This window comes from Delphinapterus leucas, chromosome 15 (genome assembly GCF_059928025.1).
Source record: "Delphinapterus leucas isolate spDelLeu-1000000601 "Yukka" chromosome 15, BTC_Dleu_Yukka2, whole genome shotgun sequence".
Classification (NCBI taxonomy): domain Eukaryota; kingdom Metazoa; phylum Chordata; class Mammalia; order Artiodactyla; family Monodontidae; genus Delphinapterus; species Delphinapterus leucas.
In genome coordinates, this window is record NC_143143.1 from 45,167,659 (window position 1) to 45,187,820 (window position 20,162).

Sequence of the window (20,162 nt, forward strand, 5' to 3'; positions counted from 1 at the left end):
TTGGGAGAAGGATTTGATCACGTGTGTCAGAGATGGAAATGGAATCCAGGTGTACCGACACCCAGTTAAGGCTCCTTCCACGAGCTTACAACAGCAGTTTCCCTTTCTTTCCTTTTTCCCTCCCTCCCTTCCTACTTTCCTTTTCTCCTTTCTTTCCAGTTTTCCCTCCTTCCTGCCTTTCCTCCTTCCCTCCTGGGCTTGGCGATCATAAATGGCAGCAATCCTATGATCATCCATTAACTGGGAAGATGCTAACTGAAAAGAAACAAAATAATGATAATAAACACCTCTTGGGAGGAGTACATTTTAGAATCCACTGTACCTAAATCATCTGAAGTCATCTCTTCTGAGAGTCCTCTTCATCAACACTGTGTTTTCTCTCTTTCTGTTGTTATTTATGAGAATTTTCTTCATGCCTGCATATTTGCCTTTGGCTTAATTGGAAATTGAGCCAGGATGGGCTCACAAGGCTTTCCTAGGGTCGGGGGAGTAAGAACTACCTGGTCAGACACGACGGGGGACAGGGATGGGAAGGATTCTTTTTCCCAGGAAGACTGAATTCAGTATGAGCAGGGGGTATGACTTCTATTCTGGGTTCAGTAATTGTGGAGAAGGTAAAAAGACTCATCCCTGACCCCCCTCTTTTTCACAGATCCCACATCCCTTGTCAGTGAACTCTGCTGGCTTTACCTTTCAAATAGGTCCAGAGTCACACCAAATCTCACTCCATCCCTTCACTGTTACTTGCAACAAGCCACCAGGATCTCTGGCTCCAATCCACTGTCTCTCTGTTTCCGCCCTTAGTCCCCTACTGTCCATTATCAACACGACAATCCGAAGAGTACCTTTAAGACGTAAGTAAGATCATGTCCCTTCGCTGCTTAAAAAGTTCTATTCTCACTTCACTCAGAGGAAAAGCCAGCGTTCTTACAGTGGGCCACAGTGTCCCAGGCAGTGATTCTCAAAGTGGAGTCCTTGGCCCAGGGCACCAGCATCACCTGGGGAATCATTAGAAATGCAAATTCTTGGGTACCCCAGATCCCCTGAGTCAGAGACTGGGTTTAACATGTCCCGAGGTGACTCCGATGCACAGGCAAGCGTGGGATCCACTCCTCTATGGGACCAGCCCCCAGTGACCTCTCCAGTTACTCACACTGACTTTCTTGCTTTTCTCAGAATAAGTCAGACTTCTCTCCCCTTAGGGCTTTGGTACTTGATATTTCCTCTGCTGGAACACTCTTTCCCCAGATATCTGCTAAGCTTACTCTTTTACATTCTTCAGGTTTCTTCTCAAATATCAACTTAACCATCAGTGAGGTCCAGCATATGTGAAACCGTAACCCATCTTTTTCCCCAAGTCTCCCCACCACTACCAACTTAGACACACATGGAATCCCCTACTCCCTCTCCCCTGCCTGGCTTTTCTTCACGGGTCTCCCATGAAGTTGTTGTCAAGGTGTCAGCCAGATCTGCACTCATCTGAAGGCTTGCCTGGGCCTGGAGGATCTGATTCCAGCCAGGATGGCTCATTGCAATGACTTGTAGATTGATGCTTGCTGTTGGCAGGAAGCCTCAGTTCCTTGCCATGTACATCTCTCCACAGTGCCGCTGGAGTGTCCTCAGGACATGGCAGCTGCCTTACTCCAGAGCAAGTGATCCAACAGACAGTCAGGAGGAAGCCACACTCTCTTATGACCTAGAATGTCATACACGATCATGGGATATTCTGACCTGGAACCATCAAGGTAAGCCACTTTCAAATTCCTGACCTGTAGATTATTTGCACATCATACAATTACTTACCCACCTTCCAAAGCCCAGAGACCCCAGGACACCTCTCTTTAAGGGTAACAGCAGAGCCTGATTAAGTAAGTGGTGGGACAGTTAGGCAGTTCCAAGGACACCTTTTTCTTTTTTTCTTTTAAACTTTTTATTTTGAATTAATTATAGACTCAATAAATTGTAATAATGTTAAAAAAACAAAAAAACAAAAAACTCCTGACCCATAGAAAGTCTGAGATGATAAATGCTCTTGTTGTTTTACGCTGTGAAGTTTTGCGATAAAATTGCAGGCAGCAGTAAAGAGTACTGCTTATGTTACCATGTGACTTGCTATATATTCTAATTAATATTTTAAAATGCATCAGCCACCCGCCACTAGAATATAAGCCCCAAGAAAGAAGGTCGTGTGTGTGCGTGCATGCGTGTCTTCAGGGCCTAGAACAGTGCCGGTACTGTCGAATAGCAGGCGTTTAACAAAAGTGTACAGGATGCACGTTTAGGAAAGCTGGATCTGGCTGGTGGGAGCTACGCTGATGTGGCTGGAGGAAAGATGCTGTGGGCTATCTTTATGGCAACTCCAGGGAACACCACGCACGCTGTATGCCACATGAATGGAGAGTCCAGAGAGCACAGCTCTATGTGAAATTCATTTTGACCTTGCGCATCCTCTGAATGGGCTTGGGGAGCCCTCCACAGGGTTCCACTGGCCACAGTTTGAGAAACACTCATCCAGGAGAGCAAGATCACAGGCAGTTGGGGCAAGACCCAGCCTCAGAAAAGAGATCCTGGTTCCCAGCATCTTACAGAAATAGCAGAGTCACCAGACTTCAAGAGCCCCTGAGGGCTGGACAATGAATGTTTCAGAGGCAGGTCTGAACTGACAGCCAATCACCAGAGTCCACCTCCTCCCTCCTGCCCCTGACCTAACTCAGTGCCTTTCATGAAGTTTTAGAGGTAGTAAAGCAGAGGTTGAGGAATGACTGACTAGGGAGCTTGTATAAATATTGGGGGTAGACTAGTTTCTTGGGAAGATTGACTTGAAGAATTGAGGTCAGGAAAGAGAAGACAGACTGAGGTCAAGTCCATCTGGGACAGGAATTAATATAGTTGGGGAGGCAGGGTGCTGAGTGAGCTGAAGGGAGAAAGAAGGAAAAAAACGCCTAGTGAGATAAGAGCTTCAATGCATTGAGAACATCATCTCCATTTGCAGAACTACTTTGTTCATATTAAGAGGAACGTCATATATTAATAAACAAGGTAGATGAGTTTTTGGTGGATGGGGGCTCTTCCTGCTTCAGATTCAATACACTTTGGCCCCTCTGTCCAGGGGTTGTGCCAGGTGGCTTCCTGAGATCATCTTGTTTAAATCTCCCCACACAGTCCCACAATGTAGGTTTTCACCCTCCATTTAATATGAGGAAACTGACTTTTAGGTTAGAAAAACTGCCCAAGTAGGAAGCAGAACATGGACCCTGAGGGCTCTGTCCGCCTTCGTGTTGAATTTTTTTCTCTATGGGTAGGAGTGCGCATATGTTGTCACCCAAACCAGGGCACCTCCAAGAGTAAAAGGGAACATTGCTGACAACATGCCAAGGACAACGGGCACAAACAGGGTCATCCTGGGTCCCCCAGGACCTACGGTTGCTCTGCAGGTGTGTTCAGCCCTTCTCACTGTGGAAAATACCTCAGTACACACATTCTCTAAGCCCCATTCAGAATCCTAGGGCTGACTCTGAAATAGGACTCCACGGTCCTAACCAAAGCTCGGTTTAATGTGTGAATGCGGAGAGCACGACTAAAAATGAAATAGACTCTTGGGTCCTTCTCCTAATCTGTGGCAGGGGGATAGCTCAGAGTGGCCCCGAATCAAGCAGAAGGTAAGAGAAGAATTAAAGCAAGAGAGTGACACAGGCTTTTCTTGTATTCTGATTTTCACCGTGGAAATGTACATTTTGCTTCAATTCTTGGCATTTTAAGGTCTAGAGGATAAAACAAAGCTTTTTGTCGTGAGAAAGCTGCTTTTCCTCATTCCTGCTTTTTTATTTTTATTTTTTTTAAAGCTGGTCAATCACTAAGCTTGTTTGAGTGACGGCAAAGTCAAAATTATGACTGCCTGATTTCACCCCTCACTGCACTTGTCAAAAAAATTAAATTAAAGATCATGTTTATGAATATAATGCATGAAGTGCTGCATGGCATCCTGAAAGAGAGAATGTCTCTTCTGTCCAGCCGCTCACAAAACAGTTTGTCACATAATACTTTAATATGCAGAGAAAATAAGAGGGTAGAGAGAAAATTCTGCCTCTCAGGAAATACGAAGTGCATTCCACCCATGGTTCATGTATTCGGAAAAATTTATTTTAGTAAAAACAATAATAATACTTCTAATAGCAATATTAGATCCTTCCAACTTGTATAGTGCTTCCTAGTTTCCAAAATGTTTCCACATATAATTTCACCTGACAAAAGAGATCATTAATATTTTAAAGTACAGTATAGGACTGCTTGATTTAGCATTGCAAGGGCTCGGGTTCCTGAGGAATGAGTGTCACATGCAGGCTTGTTGAATATTCTATGTAGAGGCAGTTGTACAGCAAGAGTCAAAGCGCTAGTGCTTTCTGTAAAAATATGATGGAAAAAATAGCATTCATTACCAAAAACCACTGAAGGCTTTGGAGATGAATGTATGGAGAAAATTACTGTTCTAAACTTGCTACTGAATTTTAGAAGCATAAAGTCTCTTTAGTTTTTAATGAAAATGTTTTTTTATAAGTATAAAATAAATCTTGATATATATATATATTTCAATTACACATAAATTTAGAAAGTTGAATATTAAACTCTCCAAAGTCTGCCCCTGTCCCTTCTCCACTCCTCCAAGATAATTCCTGAGGTCATTTTGATATGTATATCTTTCTAGACTATGTATTATATATGTAGATATGTATGTACACACACAGTTATGTAGATATGTATTTTATATGTATATTTGTATGCATATACTATCTACCATCTATGTATTCTTTCTCTATCTATCTATCTATCAATCGTCTTCTAATCTACTTATCGCCTTACCTATCCATCTGATTCTTGAATACATGGCTGAGCTGATGCTTTTATAATGAACTTCTAAGAAGCCAGAAATGACGAATGATATTGAATCAAGATTTCTAAGCAAGCACTGAAATTACTGTTTGCTTTGAGGCGTCTGCCAATCTCAGATGGTCTAGACCCTAGAACTGTGGTTCTCAGATTTGAGCATGCATCTGAATACCGGGTGGGCTTTTAAAAACACAGACTACTGGATCCTACATCAGAGTTTCTGATTCAGTAGGTCTGGGATGGGGCCCTAGAATTTGTAGTTCTAACAAGTTCCCAGGTGATGTTGGTGCTAGATACAGGAATAATCATTGAGAAACTCTAGCCAGAATTTGAATTGAATGAGACACACATGTGAGGTGCAGAGGGGCAGTGCTTTGGTTCTGAAAATAGTGGGGAATTTGCCTATCTCAGCTTAGCATTGGCTGGAGAAGGAAAAAAGGAAGATAAAAGTATCTGTTGAGATTTCCTAATCTTATACGTGCACTAATGTGGGCTTAAGGACAAAGAGCAAACAGAACAAGAAATAAAACTTTAAGCCAAATATGTAGTTTAAGGGATTCCTAAATTGGCAGTATCTTCAAGTATTTCAGAAAACAAAACATAAATAAATAAGCTTTTAATCCAACTTCAAAAAATTCCTACAAATAAAAATCCAATGAACATGGCAATAAAGAAGGCAAAACATACAAGGAAATAACTACAAGCATGAATCTGCAGAAAAAATAAACTGCAGAATTTTGATTTATACAGAGTGGAGACATTGAAATTTCAGATACAGATTTTTTTTAAAGATATTTTATGTGTTAATTAAATAAAGAGTGACTAGGTATATCTGAAAAAGAACCAAATAAAACTTATAAAAATGAAAACTATAATAACTGAAATAAGAAACTCAGCAAAGAGTTAAACATCAGATTGAAGAAAGTTGAATAGAAATTAGCAAACTGAATGATAAACTTGGAAAAAGAAACCATCAAAGAGAGATAGTGGCACAGAAAAAAAAAATGCAATGTAGGTTAAGAGCCATGAAGGACAGAGAAAGAAAGAATAGAAGGTAGTGTAGAACTAACATTTGTTGAGGTAATAGGTGAAAAATTGTCAGAACTATTGAAAGATGCCCATGTTCATGTCCAAGAAGCACAGCAAATCCTAAGGAGGATAAAGAGAAACCCACACTGAGGTATACCACAGTGAAACTGAGGAACACCAAAGATAAAGAATAGATTATCAAGACAGCTGGAAAGAAAAGAGAGATAACCTAACGATATACAATAATTAGACTGAGACATTACTTCTTAACAACTATAGGATCGAAAGGACTGTGGGAAAATATTTTTAAAATGTTGCAAGAAAATAACCATCAGCCTTGAATTTTTACTCAGCAAAACCACCTTAAAAAAAAAAAAAGGAAAATAACATCTTTTCAGACAAAGCCTGAGAGACTTCACTAATGGAACTTCTAGAGGATCTACTTGTGAAGGATAGAGGAAAGAGATTGAGAAAAGCATGTTTTATGAAAGGTGCTAAGATTCTGTAATGATATTCTTTCAATTAAATATTTTGTAAGAAATAAAACTGGTTTAAATTATTGGGAGCTGCAATTGGTGGAATGGGTATTAATCAGGCTTTTTTCAAACAATTATGCCTATGATGTGGTGGTTTATGGATAGCATTACCATTTCTATCACATGCCAGACAAACAGTTAGTGGTCTGAAATTGCTAATCATTTCATTATTGGCATTGCATTGCAGTGGGTCAAATCAAAGTATACTGTGGTCCATGAAATTTCAATCAAAATAATGAAAATAGAACTCTATATCCAAAAGTCCTCAGTATAAAATATGCAAATAATTTTAGAAACTGTTTGATTTTTAAAATTTGATGTTCAGTACTTTAGTTACATATTTAAATATTTAAAGCTAAATATTTAAAGTTAAATACTTAAATATTTATAATATTTGCTTTCACTCAAAGCTGTAATGATGGCAACATTTCCTCCTTCAACAAAACGAGTTCTAATTTCCAGAAGAGAGAAAGGGAAAAAGATTAGAGAAGCTGTGTTGTTTCCAGAAAAAAAAAGAAAAAAAATTATTATTAAAATATTAAAAAATTATTAAAACATTAATAAACTGCATAGACTTGGGCAAGTTAAAGAACTGTTTGCAGCTTATTTTAAAAACAGCTCTGTAGAATGAGAAAATTTGACCATATGCTCTCAAGATTCTTCTTCTGGATCAAAATACAGCTATTATGGTTATATATGCTGCAAAATCCAAGTGAATTTGTGTTCCAACTCCACTCTCCATGACACTGTCTGAGAATGTATATTACAGGGTGAGCTGAGGTGATCAGTAGTGCCTTAAGTGTTGGAAGCAGGGCAGGGAACCCAAAGGTAGGAGAGAAGTGAGATGAGGTCAGGTGATGAGGATTTAGGCTGAGTGATCTCTAAATAAAAATACCAGAAGTTTCTCTTACTAAAACATATTAGAGAGATGACCAAGTTGGAAAAGGACTGATAACTCTAAAGTAGGAAGACTGCAGAGAAGGGTCATGACCCACATTCCCCTTCTACCCAGTGGTACACTGATCCATTTGCATATCCAGTAGGAAAGAATGATTGGAACTCTTTGAATCATAAGAGGAAGTGAGACATATGCAACAATACAACACCTGAATACAGGACATAGTTTATTTTGTCAAAATACTGATAACGAGTCCCCTATCGTGCCGTCATCTACCACTGGCATGTCAGATTCTGCTCCCTTTCTCACTCCTTTCCCAGCAGCTTTTACTTTCTTATCTTGGAAGGCATCTTAGGAACAAAGACGCAATCCCCATGTTTCTGTAGAGTGACTAACATTTACATTTCACCATGATGCCGCAGACCAAATGTCCCTGGTAACAAACCCACAGTGAGGGTACTTTTGTGACTCAGAGCAGATTCTGGGATGACATATTTGGGTGAGGTGAAGACATAGTATTTAGTCATATTAGGGTTATGAGATGGCTTTCCTAAAACAAAGCAAATTATTTAGGAAATAATGAAGCTTTTACACATTTGAAGGAATAACTCAGAAGAATTCCCTTGTTAATTAAGTGACAGAACTGCTGCACTGTATGTGCGCCACCTCCCATGTGACACTTGGAAATGACAGCAGCCTCAGGCTCTGGAAAACAACCTTTGATGTGGGTCACACATGCGATGGGAACCACTCAGTGAGGTGGAGCCTCTCCAGGGAAAGGGCAATTGTTGTTTTGCACCTAATCCATTTCCGAATCATGGTCTTAAGAGACTGTCCAGGAAATGACCTAATTCTAGTAGCAGGTCTCCCAATCAGATCCTAGCAAACCCCCTCCGGCCAATGAGAGAGCTGCTGCCCTTCTCCATGGTTCTAAGTGTTCTCCGAATGATTCTAAACTTTCCAGCGCATTTCAGTGACTTAGGACAATGTGTACCCTATCATGGTCCTGATTATGATAGTAATTATAATGGAATAGCCATCACTAATGGAAAGCAGACCCATGCCAGGCACTTTACAAAGACTATTTCTACTGTTTATCCATTGCACCTCACCCAGAGGGCAGAGGACATTTACTGCCACACCTGTCTCCACACCCCCTCACCTAGGGCGAGCCTGGGAGAAGAAACAGCCCCATGGTGTGTCTCTCTCAGATCCATCTGCCTGCAGAGAGGACACGTCCTAGCTTAGTCTCACCAGGGCAGCCTCTATCCAGGCAGTTGAGGATACCAAGGACAGTGGCACTTGCTTTTAAGGGGGCAGAGTCTTTCATATTCAGGAGTGAAACCCAGCATTAGGGAGCCCATCTGGGGGCAGCATAACCAGAGCTCTGGTCTAACCTCATTAATAACGAAGCTAATATTTTTGACTTCAACTTTCTTACAGCTTTGCCTCCTCAACTGGTTCTGAGCCCGGATGAGGGAGAAGAGAGTGTCATGACTTATTTAGAATCCGTCACGCACACAGAGGCTGTGCAGTCATGGAGGTGAGGTGCTCAAGGTCTCCTTTCAAGAGACAACCTGATGCTGGGAGTCAAGTTGGCTGACAGCAAGCAGCGGCCACACTTCGGGGATTCAAGGCAGTATTATGTTCCTGTCACTTTCTCCCCAAGCCACTTGCAGCCAGAGAGCCCTCAGTGGGGAGGGGACCCTGCAGCCCAGACATTCCTGCCCAATGCAAAAGCCCTTTTATCTAGTCCTTGCCTGGGCTTCCCCAGACTCAGGCTAATTTGCAGACGGAGGCTCTTCCAGCGCATCTACCTTCCTTCCTTCTCTCCTTCACCTACTGCTCCCTCGCCTGCTCCTCCCCTTTCACCCAGTACTTTCTTGCCCTTCTACTTCATCTTGGCATCTTCTTTCCCAAAGACCCAAGCAGACACCATCAGTATTATTGTACTCGCCATCTCACAGCGGATGAAGTATGGCTCCAGGCAAGAAAGTAGAGGCATAAATATGTTCCACTGTTAGAAGTGCATGCATACCATTAGGTTAGAGGCTTACTTTACAAAATACCCAAAGATACCATTTTAAATGAAAAATCTGCATATCTTATAAGTGTACTCGTGTTGTAAGTAAGAGAGAGGGCGTGTCGTTTCTTCATAAAACTGAGCCCAGCTGGGCATGCCCATTCAATGCATAAATGCAAACATACATTGGCTTCTAGAAAGGAGAGAAGAACACTAAAGACAGGAAGCGTTTCCATCTCCCACTCCTGAGGCTTGGTTCTGGACTCAGAATGTGTTCATGAGAAAAACAAATGATCCAATAAGACAATAGCTACCATGCAACTCGTCACACACAGATCTGGACCTTCACCCTTACCTGATTTCAGAGCACCTAACTGGTAAGCACTACCCACAACTTCACACTTTGTAGGAATGAAAGATATGTCACACTGAGAAAATGATTTTTTTACATTTGGTTTTTACCTTAACAAACTTAACCTGAATCTGCTATTTCATCCTCATATTCAGGGGAGAGTAAACATATTAAGAAAGGAGAAAGAAGTGCCCGGTGATGCTTGAACCCTTAGAAATATCTGAATATGAGAGCATACACAAAATTTAAAAGTTAAACAGAAGTTTCTTTTCATGGAACATTTTTTTTTTTAAGAAATGAAGGGCTGGACTTACCCTCGCTAGAGTCCTTGGAACCTTTTGGCTTCTTTGCTTTGCTCTTCTTGTGGGGTGGAGAGTGGTCTTTTGGCTCTAACCCCTCTGGAAGCACAAAGATTTACTACGTTTTTATTTAAATATTTACCGGTAGGGGTTCAAAATTATGCTGATGTTTAATAATATATATAGTTTTTACTAAACCCACACATATAGTGAAGCTTAACTGCAGGTTTATCTGTCATTATGGCCGAGCTAAATTTTGGCAAAGACCTGTGCTTCTCCAATGAACGTGGACTTATACTTAGAGCTTAAGCATGAACACTTTTTTTATTGCCATTATTAATGATTCACACAAATGTGAAATGTTAAGTGCTTTTTTTTAAATTAAAACATTTTCCACATGGCAACCCCAAATTATTATTACGTTTTTCTCCAGGAGAGTTTGATTTAAAACTTCATGGCTTAATTGACAGTTGCCATTGTGTAATTTCATTTTAGCCCTCAAAGTAGGGCTAGATGAGCGGTAAAGTCATCTCATTTTGGGGGGTTACAGTGGGGCTTGAAATTATCCTCATTCTATCGAACAGATTTCTTTAGTAATCCAGATTCTAAAAAACTTCTATATGTCCCCGATTAAATTATTATGCTTCCCACTCTTCTCAATGGTCCCCTAACCAAGTCTATCCAAGAAGGCTAGTAATATAAATTCTGAAGACACTTTTTAGGAAAACTATCATTGAATTCATCCCATTTGGGTATCAGATACTTTGTTAGGCATTAATTTATATCTCCAGTCCTGGTCTTTCCACTTCTCAAAGCTTATGCCTTCGATGGCCCATGTGGCATCTTATTTTGCATTTGGACTGGATGTCTTCTGTTTGCCCTTTCAGATCCACTTTCCACCCTTCATCCCCCCCCCCCCATCCCCAGCCCCCTGTGCTCTGTGAGACTGCTCTCTATGGACCGCACCAATGAACTCCCCAGCTCACTGGCTTCCTGTTAGATCCAGCCAATGGGGAGCCCAGGGCATTTATTTCCTAGGCTACCAGTAGTCTTCAAGGGCTGATTGTCTCCTTCAATCTAAGGTTACAGCTCTTGTCAGTTGACCTTCTCCTCACAGCCCTCTCTGTCTTCTGGGCCCTGTAACAACCACCTCCCCGTTGTCCTTTCAGGGCTGGGATTTACCTGAACCCCACTCTTCTCTAACGATTCCCCTTTACTCAGCTCCCATCAGGCATTTCACACTTATGTAAATAATCCCATTAGGCATTTCAAACAACACAGCCAGAACGATACTCTTGATGTCTGCAAGCCTGTTCTCTCTATAGTATTCCACATCTCAAGGGATGGTAGGACTTATCTACCCAGGAATTCAAACCAAAAACCGAGATATTATCCTTCATATTTCTCTTCAATTACTTTTCCTATAAAGCAATCCCATCATAATAAGTCCTATTAGCTCTGCACCAAAATAGATCCCATATTCCTCTACTGTGCCCATTCTTTGCAATCAGCGTCCTAGTCTAAACCAGCAGCATCTCTTACCTGGGTTACTACAACAACCTGAATTCTAACTTCTAGCTTTCTAATCTCCCTACAATCTATTCTCCATGTAGCAGCCAGAGTTATCTTTTAAACATAAACCAGATCACATCGCTTGCTTGCTTGTTTAAAAACCATTGCTCTTAGAATAAGATCCAAATCCAATTCCATGGTCCAGGACAACGTGTCACTTGGGCTCCACCTACCACACTAGCCTCATCTCCCACTTGCTCTTTGGCTTCAGATTTATTAACTCCCTTCAATCATTTCTTCAATCAGTTCTAGGCTGGTTCCTGCCTCAGGAACTTTACACCTGCTGCTCTGCCTTTCCCCTGACAGGTATGTTCATATATCTACATCCTTCCCATCTTTTAATCTCAGATTAAATTCAGCTCCCAAGAAAGGCCTTCCCTGACTACTTAATCTGACGGGTACTTGCAAGGAAAATCTCTCGCAAACACATCATCTGGTGTATCTGAAATTATCTTGTCCCCTTGTTTATTTCTTTAAGGTATGTCTCCCTTCTCAAACACCCCCTACTCTGAGAATATAAGTTCCATGAGAAAGGGCATTTGTCTTCCGTAATCTCTCGTGTCACTGGTGTCTGGCAGTGCCTTGAGAATTTCATTTCAAATTCTGTTTTATATCCCCTTCACCCAGGCCTTTCTTTAAGGTCAAGATATAATGGGGCTTGTGCGTAATTCTCACCCTTTTAGCAGCTGTTACCTACTCCAGGATTCTATAACTACACTACAGAGTTATGGCGACTCATTTTTCTTTTCCCATTTATTATAAAAAGAACAGAACAAAACAAATGCATTTGATAGATGTGCTATTAAAAACTTTGGCATTACGGACTACAAAGGTTTTTGGGCACTAGCGTTAGGCTTTCTGTGGTTGAAAGGCAGTCACATCCCAGGTCATTACCACGACCAGGGTGAAAAATGTTGCCAGCGACTACATTAGCAACTCCCTCAGCTTTCTGTCACCAGGTGCGAGATGGATACTGACCCTTCGGAATGGGTTCAGCAAAAACAGAAATGAGATGCTTGGAACAGCTCACTGAGCACAGATGCTGGGTTCAAAGGGATTCATAAAATGAGCAGAGTAACACTTGCAATATCTCTGGGAGAAGACGCTAACCCTCCCATGCCCTGAAATGCATCATCTACAACTGGGACCAAGAGGAGAGTTTCCATTGCTGGGAGTTCAACTCCAAACCAGCGTTTCCTGAAAGTGAGTTTTTGAGATCTGAATTCTTGATTTCCCACCTGAATGGGAATTCCTGGGGAATGGGTGAGGTTTAAAAAGACATCTATTTGCCCTCATTTTGAGCTATTTACATACCCCCAAAGTACAAGTGCTTCCTTTCTGAAGAAGTCGTAGGGCACTCCTGGGGTGGTCAGTGGGCACGGATACATGTTAATTATGAGCAGTCGTCTATGACATAGTATAGTATCATTTCATAACACCCATGGAGACACTTAAATGAAAGTCACTGCTACATGTGGCCTCTGTGCCCATGTTTCTACTCTCCCTCTTGGCCTGGGGGAAGCTAGAGGAACATTCCTCAGTAGCACCCCATGCTTCCCCTTGACACTGTATCATACTGTCTCTGTTGCCTCTATTTCTGGCAGAGGCTGGAACGCTGGGGTGTTGCTATGCGCATGTCTTTGCTCCCTGAGGAACTCAACTGTGCTCCGGGCTCTTAGGTGGCTGACCTGCCATAGGTGGCTGCTGATTTTCTGCCCCTGGGGCTCAGGTTCGGGTCCATTTCAAGAGTGCGTGGTCTTGGAAATGAAAGGACATAGGGAAACATTTACTATGCTCGGCTTAAGTAATTAAAGGACTTAAAAAGGATCCTAGGCATTTAAGTCAGTTGGCTTCTACCACCTCCCATGGGGGCAGAGCCTCTCCTTAGGATGACCTTATCTGATACCATTTGATATGCTTTTGCTTCTCCTTACTACTAGAGTCTAGAGACAGGAGCACAAGGGCTAAGAATGTGAGCTTTCGGGTTAGACCTAGATACTGGGATTCTGTCTCTACTATATAACCAAGGAACTAATCCCCCCTAAGCCTTGGATAATAACAGTCCCCGTCTCTTAGAGCTGGTGCGTATCTTACGTGAGTTGATGTATGTTGAGTGATCGGCACAAGGTACACACTCAAAACCTGGCTCGGCAGAAGTGTGCTGGGGCTGATCGGAGCCAGCCTGCCCCACCTGGTTGGATCTCTCTCTCCTCCACTCCTACATTCATTGGACTCATGCTTGGCAGCTCGAACAATACCATGGTAGGCATATTTATACCCAAGAAATCTGAAAACTCTTCAAATTGGGGCTCCCTCCCCCCACCCAGAGAGTACATTTCCCAGCACCTCACTGGTTTTTGATATCCAAATTATTATCCACTATCATTCACTAGCATATGCTGGCTGGTTGATTCACCCAAGCAGCCCTTCACTAGCGTCAACAGTATTCTTACAAATTCTTCCAGCGTTTCTACTTGTACGAGAAGAAGAGATGATGCAAGGCAGAGGGAAGGCCAGCAGTTAATGGTCTTCGGAGGCTCAATCATACCCTTCTCAGAGACCAGCACACCTGAGCGTGAGACTGAACGGAAGCCAGCCTGCTCGCCAATATTCAGCAAGGCCAGCTGGGCCTCCATGGACCCATTTTGCACACAGTCCCCCATGATTTCAGCACTCAGATATTGGGAATGGAGAGCAGCTTCCCAAGCCCATTCTGCCTGAGTGACTTAGCATCCTTGGGCCATTCTGTGTGACATGAACAGCTGAATCCAGCTGCTGGAGACAAAACCCCCAGGACACTTGGTGGGACTAAAATCAGAAATAATGACCCACTTAAGGCCCCCAAACCTCAAATGCTGACTCCAACCTTGTGGGCTCTGCATTAGCATTAATAATGATTTCCTTGAACTCACTCAGCGGTTCGGATAGCTAGCTGCATCTCATTAAGAAGTCAACTCCCTTTGCCTAGAAATGTGTACTTGTGTCACTTCAGGCAAATGATCCTTAGCAAGATAAGCTCCTTAAACTGTCTGGCTGAACGGGCAGTACTCCCCATGACTGAAGGATATTCCAGTGATACCTCACATGAGCAGGATACATTCATACACATGAAATGCAAGCATTAATATTAAATTCATGGAATCTAAGATAGGGTGACCGCTCAAAGTCTTTTTTCAACCTATGGTTCTTTTAAATAAGAAGATATCCTACCTAAGTACAGGAATGGATATTTTAATTGAAACTTTGCCTTGGGCTTTATGTGTTACAAAAGGCAAGCAGAGCCCTTGTCTTATGTTGAATTTTCTCAGAAAAAGACACTGAGAGAAAGGTTTGAGTGCAAGTACTTAATTTGAGAGATTACCCCAGGAAGCACCAGAGGGGAGTAGGGAAGTAAGACTGGAAAGGGAGGACAATCAGTTAGTGTGTTCATGAGAAAGTTCTGCTGTGGACAATCAGGGCTCAATACTGCTGGGAGCCTCTGGGCGGTGGTATAGAATCCCGCTGTCCAATACTACATTTTGCCAATGATATTTGAAATGTGAAGACTCTGATTTGGAATGTGAGTGTGAAATACACACAAATTTCAAAAACTTAGTATGGAAAAATAAAGAATGTAAAATATCTGACTAATATAATTTTTATATTGATTATATGTTGAAATGATAATATTTTTGATATATTATGTTACATGAAATATTAAGTTAATTTCACTTGTTTTCTTTTTACCCTTTTCAATGTGACTACTAGAAAATATGAAATTATATATCAGGCTCACAGTTGAGGCTGCCGTTGTATTTCTACTGGGCAGCACCGGTCTAGCACATGCCTCAGATGTGTCCTGCAAGAGGTTGGTTGGATCAACCAACTGTCGGCCAACCTTGGCTGAGGTCTGCTCCAGAGAAATTAACTCCCCGGTACTTTGAGTTTTCTTTCATGAACAGAGACAAGCACTCAGCTGAAAGTCACAAGAACTTTCCTTAGAAAGCTGTTGGTATTATACAACAACAGTGAGAGCCGAGGGGATACAGGTAGGGAACCCAGAGCTGCTGTATAGTCCCTATTCTACCTCTTGCATTCCTGCTCCTGACTTTGAGATCCTCCGTCTGCTTCTCATGCCCTCTGAGTCCATGGTCCTGGGGAGACCACAGGAACAAGAGTGGATAGAAGCTACAGTCACTGTTCCAGTGAACTGTTATGAAGGAAAGGAACTGATGCTACTCCTTCATGAAGACAGTGCGAGGTCAGGTGAGGGAGAGATGTAACTTCACAAGGAAAAGGACGACCTTAACCAAACCTTGCCCAACGAGACTGTCTGCCTCACAGTTTAAAGAGCTCCCTGTTCGTGGAGTTGGTCAGACCCAGGTTGTCAGTGATTTGTAAGGAGTTCTGGCAGCAACAGGATGTCACACAAAATTAGGGCCTCTATCTATTTCAGTTTTGAAAACTGGCTCCATTTCATGTCTAGAGCAGTGTGATTGCCGAAATGAGAAACATGGGGCTCTCATTCCAGAGAATTATGCCTTCTAATATCTGTCCGATATACTGAGTGAGAAAAGCAATCATCCACTGAGCGTTTACTATGGTCCAAGGAACATTTCAGGTATGATATCTCATTTAGTCCCCCAAACAAGAATGTACGGTAAGAGTTATTGCCCCCAGAAGTGTAAACTGAGGCTTATACAGAAAACTCTAATTCATTCAGTGGAAGAGCTAGGATTGAATCCAGGCCTATCGCTTCATGCATTCACTATCGAGTTCATATTGATCTCAGGCCAGAGCCAATGCTGTTAACCACTAGATTTCTCTCACCAAACACTGGTTGTTTTTGAGGAGTAGGCATGTATCTCACTTTCTGATAATGAGAGCAATACATCATATGTAGAGAATGCATTTTCCAAAGATGGCCCCAGCCATTTTTCAGGTCCTACCTGCTGTGTAGAACCTCACTGCTCCCCATCAGGAAACTGAGTCTATTCTCTCCTCCTCTGAGCCTGGGTGGGCTTGTGAATAACCACTCCAAAGAAAAGAGTTTGGTGGAAGTAATTATATGGGATTCTTGAGGATGAGTCTTAAAAGTGATATGCGTCTGGCTTGCTCACTCTCTCTAGAAAAAACAAAAGGAAGCTGGCCGCTGGGAGGAAGCCCAGGTCACAGGAGGAGGCCATGCACAGGTGCTTCAGAAAACTGCCCCAATTTAGGTCTCAGCTAACAGCCCTGTCAATCACCAGCCAGACATATGAGTGAACAAATCTTTAGATGATTCTAACCCCTAGCTGCTAAGTCTTCCTGTTGAGGCCTCAGATTTTGTGGAGTAGTATTATCAAATCACCCCTGCTGTGTTTGGCCTGAATTCCTGACCCACCGAATATTTCAGCATATAAGTGGGTGTTTTAGACACTAAGTTTTGGGGGTGATTTGTTACACACCTCTATTAACTACAACATCATGTTCCATTTTTACCTTAGCTATTAGGAAGCTCAAATTCAAGTTTAACGTTTAAATACCATAACTGCATTAGCTGTTATTTTATAATAACATTTCCTTATTTTATAACCTTGAGTGTACATTTCTATTTTATTAACCTTATTTTGTCTTTCTTTGGAAAATATGAGGTATACATAAACAACAAAATGATCCTTGTCTATCCTGTAAGAATAAAATTATAAATTTAATACCTGAATCTTCTTTCATGTCAATGTCTTCTTCTTCATTATTATCATCTATTAAAAAAAAACAAAGAAAAACTCATATGAAAGCTAGAAACACCAGAATTCTCCAATTTGACTAATAAAAAATGGAAGAAAACAGTAGAAAAGAGAGTGCTAAATTATGCCTTTCTACTGTCTTATATTATCATGCTAAATTAAGAAGAAAGTGTACACATTAGAGCACAATTTAACACCTAGGGTTTACATTTCCTTTAAAAGTTATTACATATTTATAATAAACTATATATGAAATAATTTGTTTTACTTATCAAAGTTATATATGGTCACTTCGGTCATTTTAATTCCTAAAAATATTAAAATCACAGATTTTAAATGCCATATTTTCTGCATTTATTAAAGGTATGTATGCTCACCTCAAGTTTCTGAGAAAATGCAGGCATCACTATTTGGTTGTAGGCTGACAGAATGTCCAACCCCTGCATTGCACCAGAAAAAGTGCTTGTTTGCTACACATGCAAATCCACACCTTTAACCATGTGCTTTCACGTGCTCCCACCAGTTGCTCCATCCCCATTTAACTCCCCTCATCTCATCTCCTATTGTAGGTCCCTTTAACTGGACACAGATGTGTGCTTCCTCTGCCTGCTGAATGACGTATTTGCTTTTTGAACTAATATGTGTTATCATCTCTTCTCCTTAAGTGTTCCTCACATCTAGGAGGTGCCAAATCCTGTCCTATTTCCATGTTTCTTCTTCTCTGCTCACATTATTACAATCCAAATTCCAGCTCTCAATGCCATTCACCTTCCCTGTTTTGTGGTTTCCCAACTGCCCTTTTCTTCTTCCCACTTCTGACACCAATTCCTTTTACACATAGCTGCCAAATCAATCTTGAAATACAATTCTGATCTTGTTCACAACCATTCAGTGACTCTTCTCTGTCTAATGAGAAAAGTCTAGACTCTTTGGGGTAACACTCAAGGTCAACAAGATCTGGTTCCGAACACCTTTCTCAGTTTCACCACCCCTGTTCCACTCATGCTGCCACCTACACACATGACAACACTTGACCTTTTCCCCAATTTTTTAAGGTTTCCTTTAGCTTCCCCTACTTGCCTCAGTCCTGGAAGCAATGCTTTTCTCCACCTCTACTCACACTCATCCTTCCAGGCCAAGCTGAGGCAGCATAACATCTGCTCCACCCAAGTGTGAATGAATAGTGTCCCCTTTGGTACCTTATTTTTATTGCCTTCTGAGTATGGACTTTAAGGACCTTTAGGCTTAGATCTGCATACTGGCCCCTATATCCACTCATTTACTAGGTATCTGATCTTGGAGAAATTACCTAATATTCCTGAGTTTCAGGTTCATCAGCTGTAAAGTGGGATAATAACAGTGCCTCCCACAGAGAGGTGTTATAAGGATTAAATTAGATAATACCACATAAAGCACTAGGACAGCTACTGAAACGTCATTAAGTGCTAAATAATAGTTATTATTACCATCAAATCCCACAGTCTTGTTACTTGTTAACCTACCTGTCTTCCATAGACCCATTTCTAGGTCATAAATTATTCAAAGATAAAGCTTATGTCTTATGTTCCCTTGTATTCCCTGGCACCTAATGCAATTGATTACACAGTAGAATCAATAAAGAAATTTCTGCTGAATTAAATTTCTGACTTTTTTTGTTTTGCTCTGATTTTTACTTTTCTCTGATTTTTTATTAGTCAAATTGGAGAATTCTTATGTTTATATTTCTAAGTATCTCTTACATATTAGGACAGCATGTATCTAGAAGACAGTCTGTAAACAATAAGGACTCAGTAAAGATTTGCAACTTCCTAGCCAAATTTATTCAATATGGCACTCTTCTAAGTATTAATTATTAATGACGATTAGCAATATACTAGTAGGAATGGAAAATGCCTTTAATTTGAGGTTACAAGGGTAATTCTTGATGGTCACAGTTAAATTTTAAAGAAGTAAATTTTCTTCCATTCAGACTGTTAGAAACATTAGTGATTTTCTGCATATTTCTTTCTTTCATTCTTTCTATGAATATAATTTTAAGAGGAAGAATAGCTATTTCTTAGAAATGTGATTTCTAACCAAATGATTATCTAAATGCTACAAAGTAAACTCTTCACAGATTCTTTTCTGAACTTAATATATTTAAACAGAATTTTATTTTCCAGAACCGACTAAAATATCTAGAACCATCTCCATGACAACAGACTCTCTGGAATCTCAGAGTGGGATGGAAAAGAGTCTGTACAGTTTCTAGGGGAAAATAAAGGAAACGTCAAAGATCTCTCTGATTGTCCCCCAGGTGTCCATTTGTCCTTCTAACAAACACTCATTGGTAGCTTAGTAGGTGCAAGGCTTGGTGCTTGGGGAAACAGAAAATACAAAGATGAATCAGACACTTAAGTAGAAACTTATCTAGTAACTTATCAATAGTAAGGAAACTAAGACACACAGAGAAATTTGAACATATGGTAGGGAATAGTCAGTGCCATTACAAAAGGTACCAGAGGAGGGACAGATGCTTCCAGTCAAGGCTACAAGGGTCCTCAGAAATGTGACATCAGAGTTGATATTTGAACTTTATAGACTGTACTGATAGCATCATCCCCAGAATGTTCCCAAGGTGTTGAAGGATCAGACTTGGTGTTATTATTCATTCATTCATTCACTCATTCACTCACTCACTCATTTATTCATACAGAAGTTAAGAATAAATCCAGGACCTATATTCAGACTGCTTGGGTTCACTTCCAGGCCAAACTATGTACAGCTGGGCAAACTTGGGCAAATTATGTAAACCTACTCCTCAGCTTCCTCATCTGGAAAATGGGGTTAATAAAATTACCATTCTTCTAGAGTCGGAAATACAT

The 20,162-nt window shown here is 41.1% G+C and overlaps 1 protein-coding gene across 1 annotated transcript in view; it reads right to left on the reverse strand.

Annotated features, from left to right (window-relative positions):
• MACROD2 (mono-ADP ribosylhydrolase 2) overlaps positions 1–20,162 on the reverse strand; it is a 1,987,750-nt gene that overhangs the window by 158,824 nt on the left and 1,808,764 nt on the right. Inside the window, exons 10-11 of the mRNA XM_022594140.2 lie at positions 17,269–17,313; positions 10,037–10,120 (exon numbers count right to left, since the gene is read on the reverse strand). Of these exons, the coding sequence (XP_022449848.1) occupies positions 10,037–10,120; positions 17,269–17,313 (129 nt within the window). The remainder of the gene's footprint in view (positions 1–10,036; positions 10,121–17,268; positions 17,314–20,162) is intronic.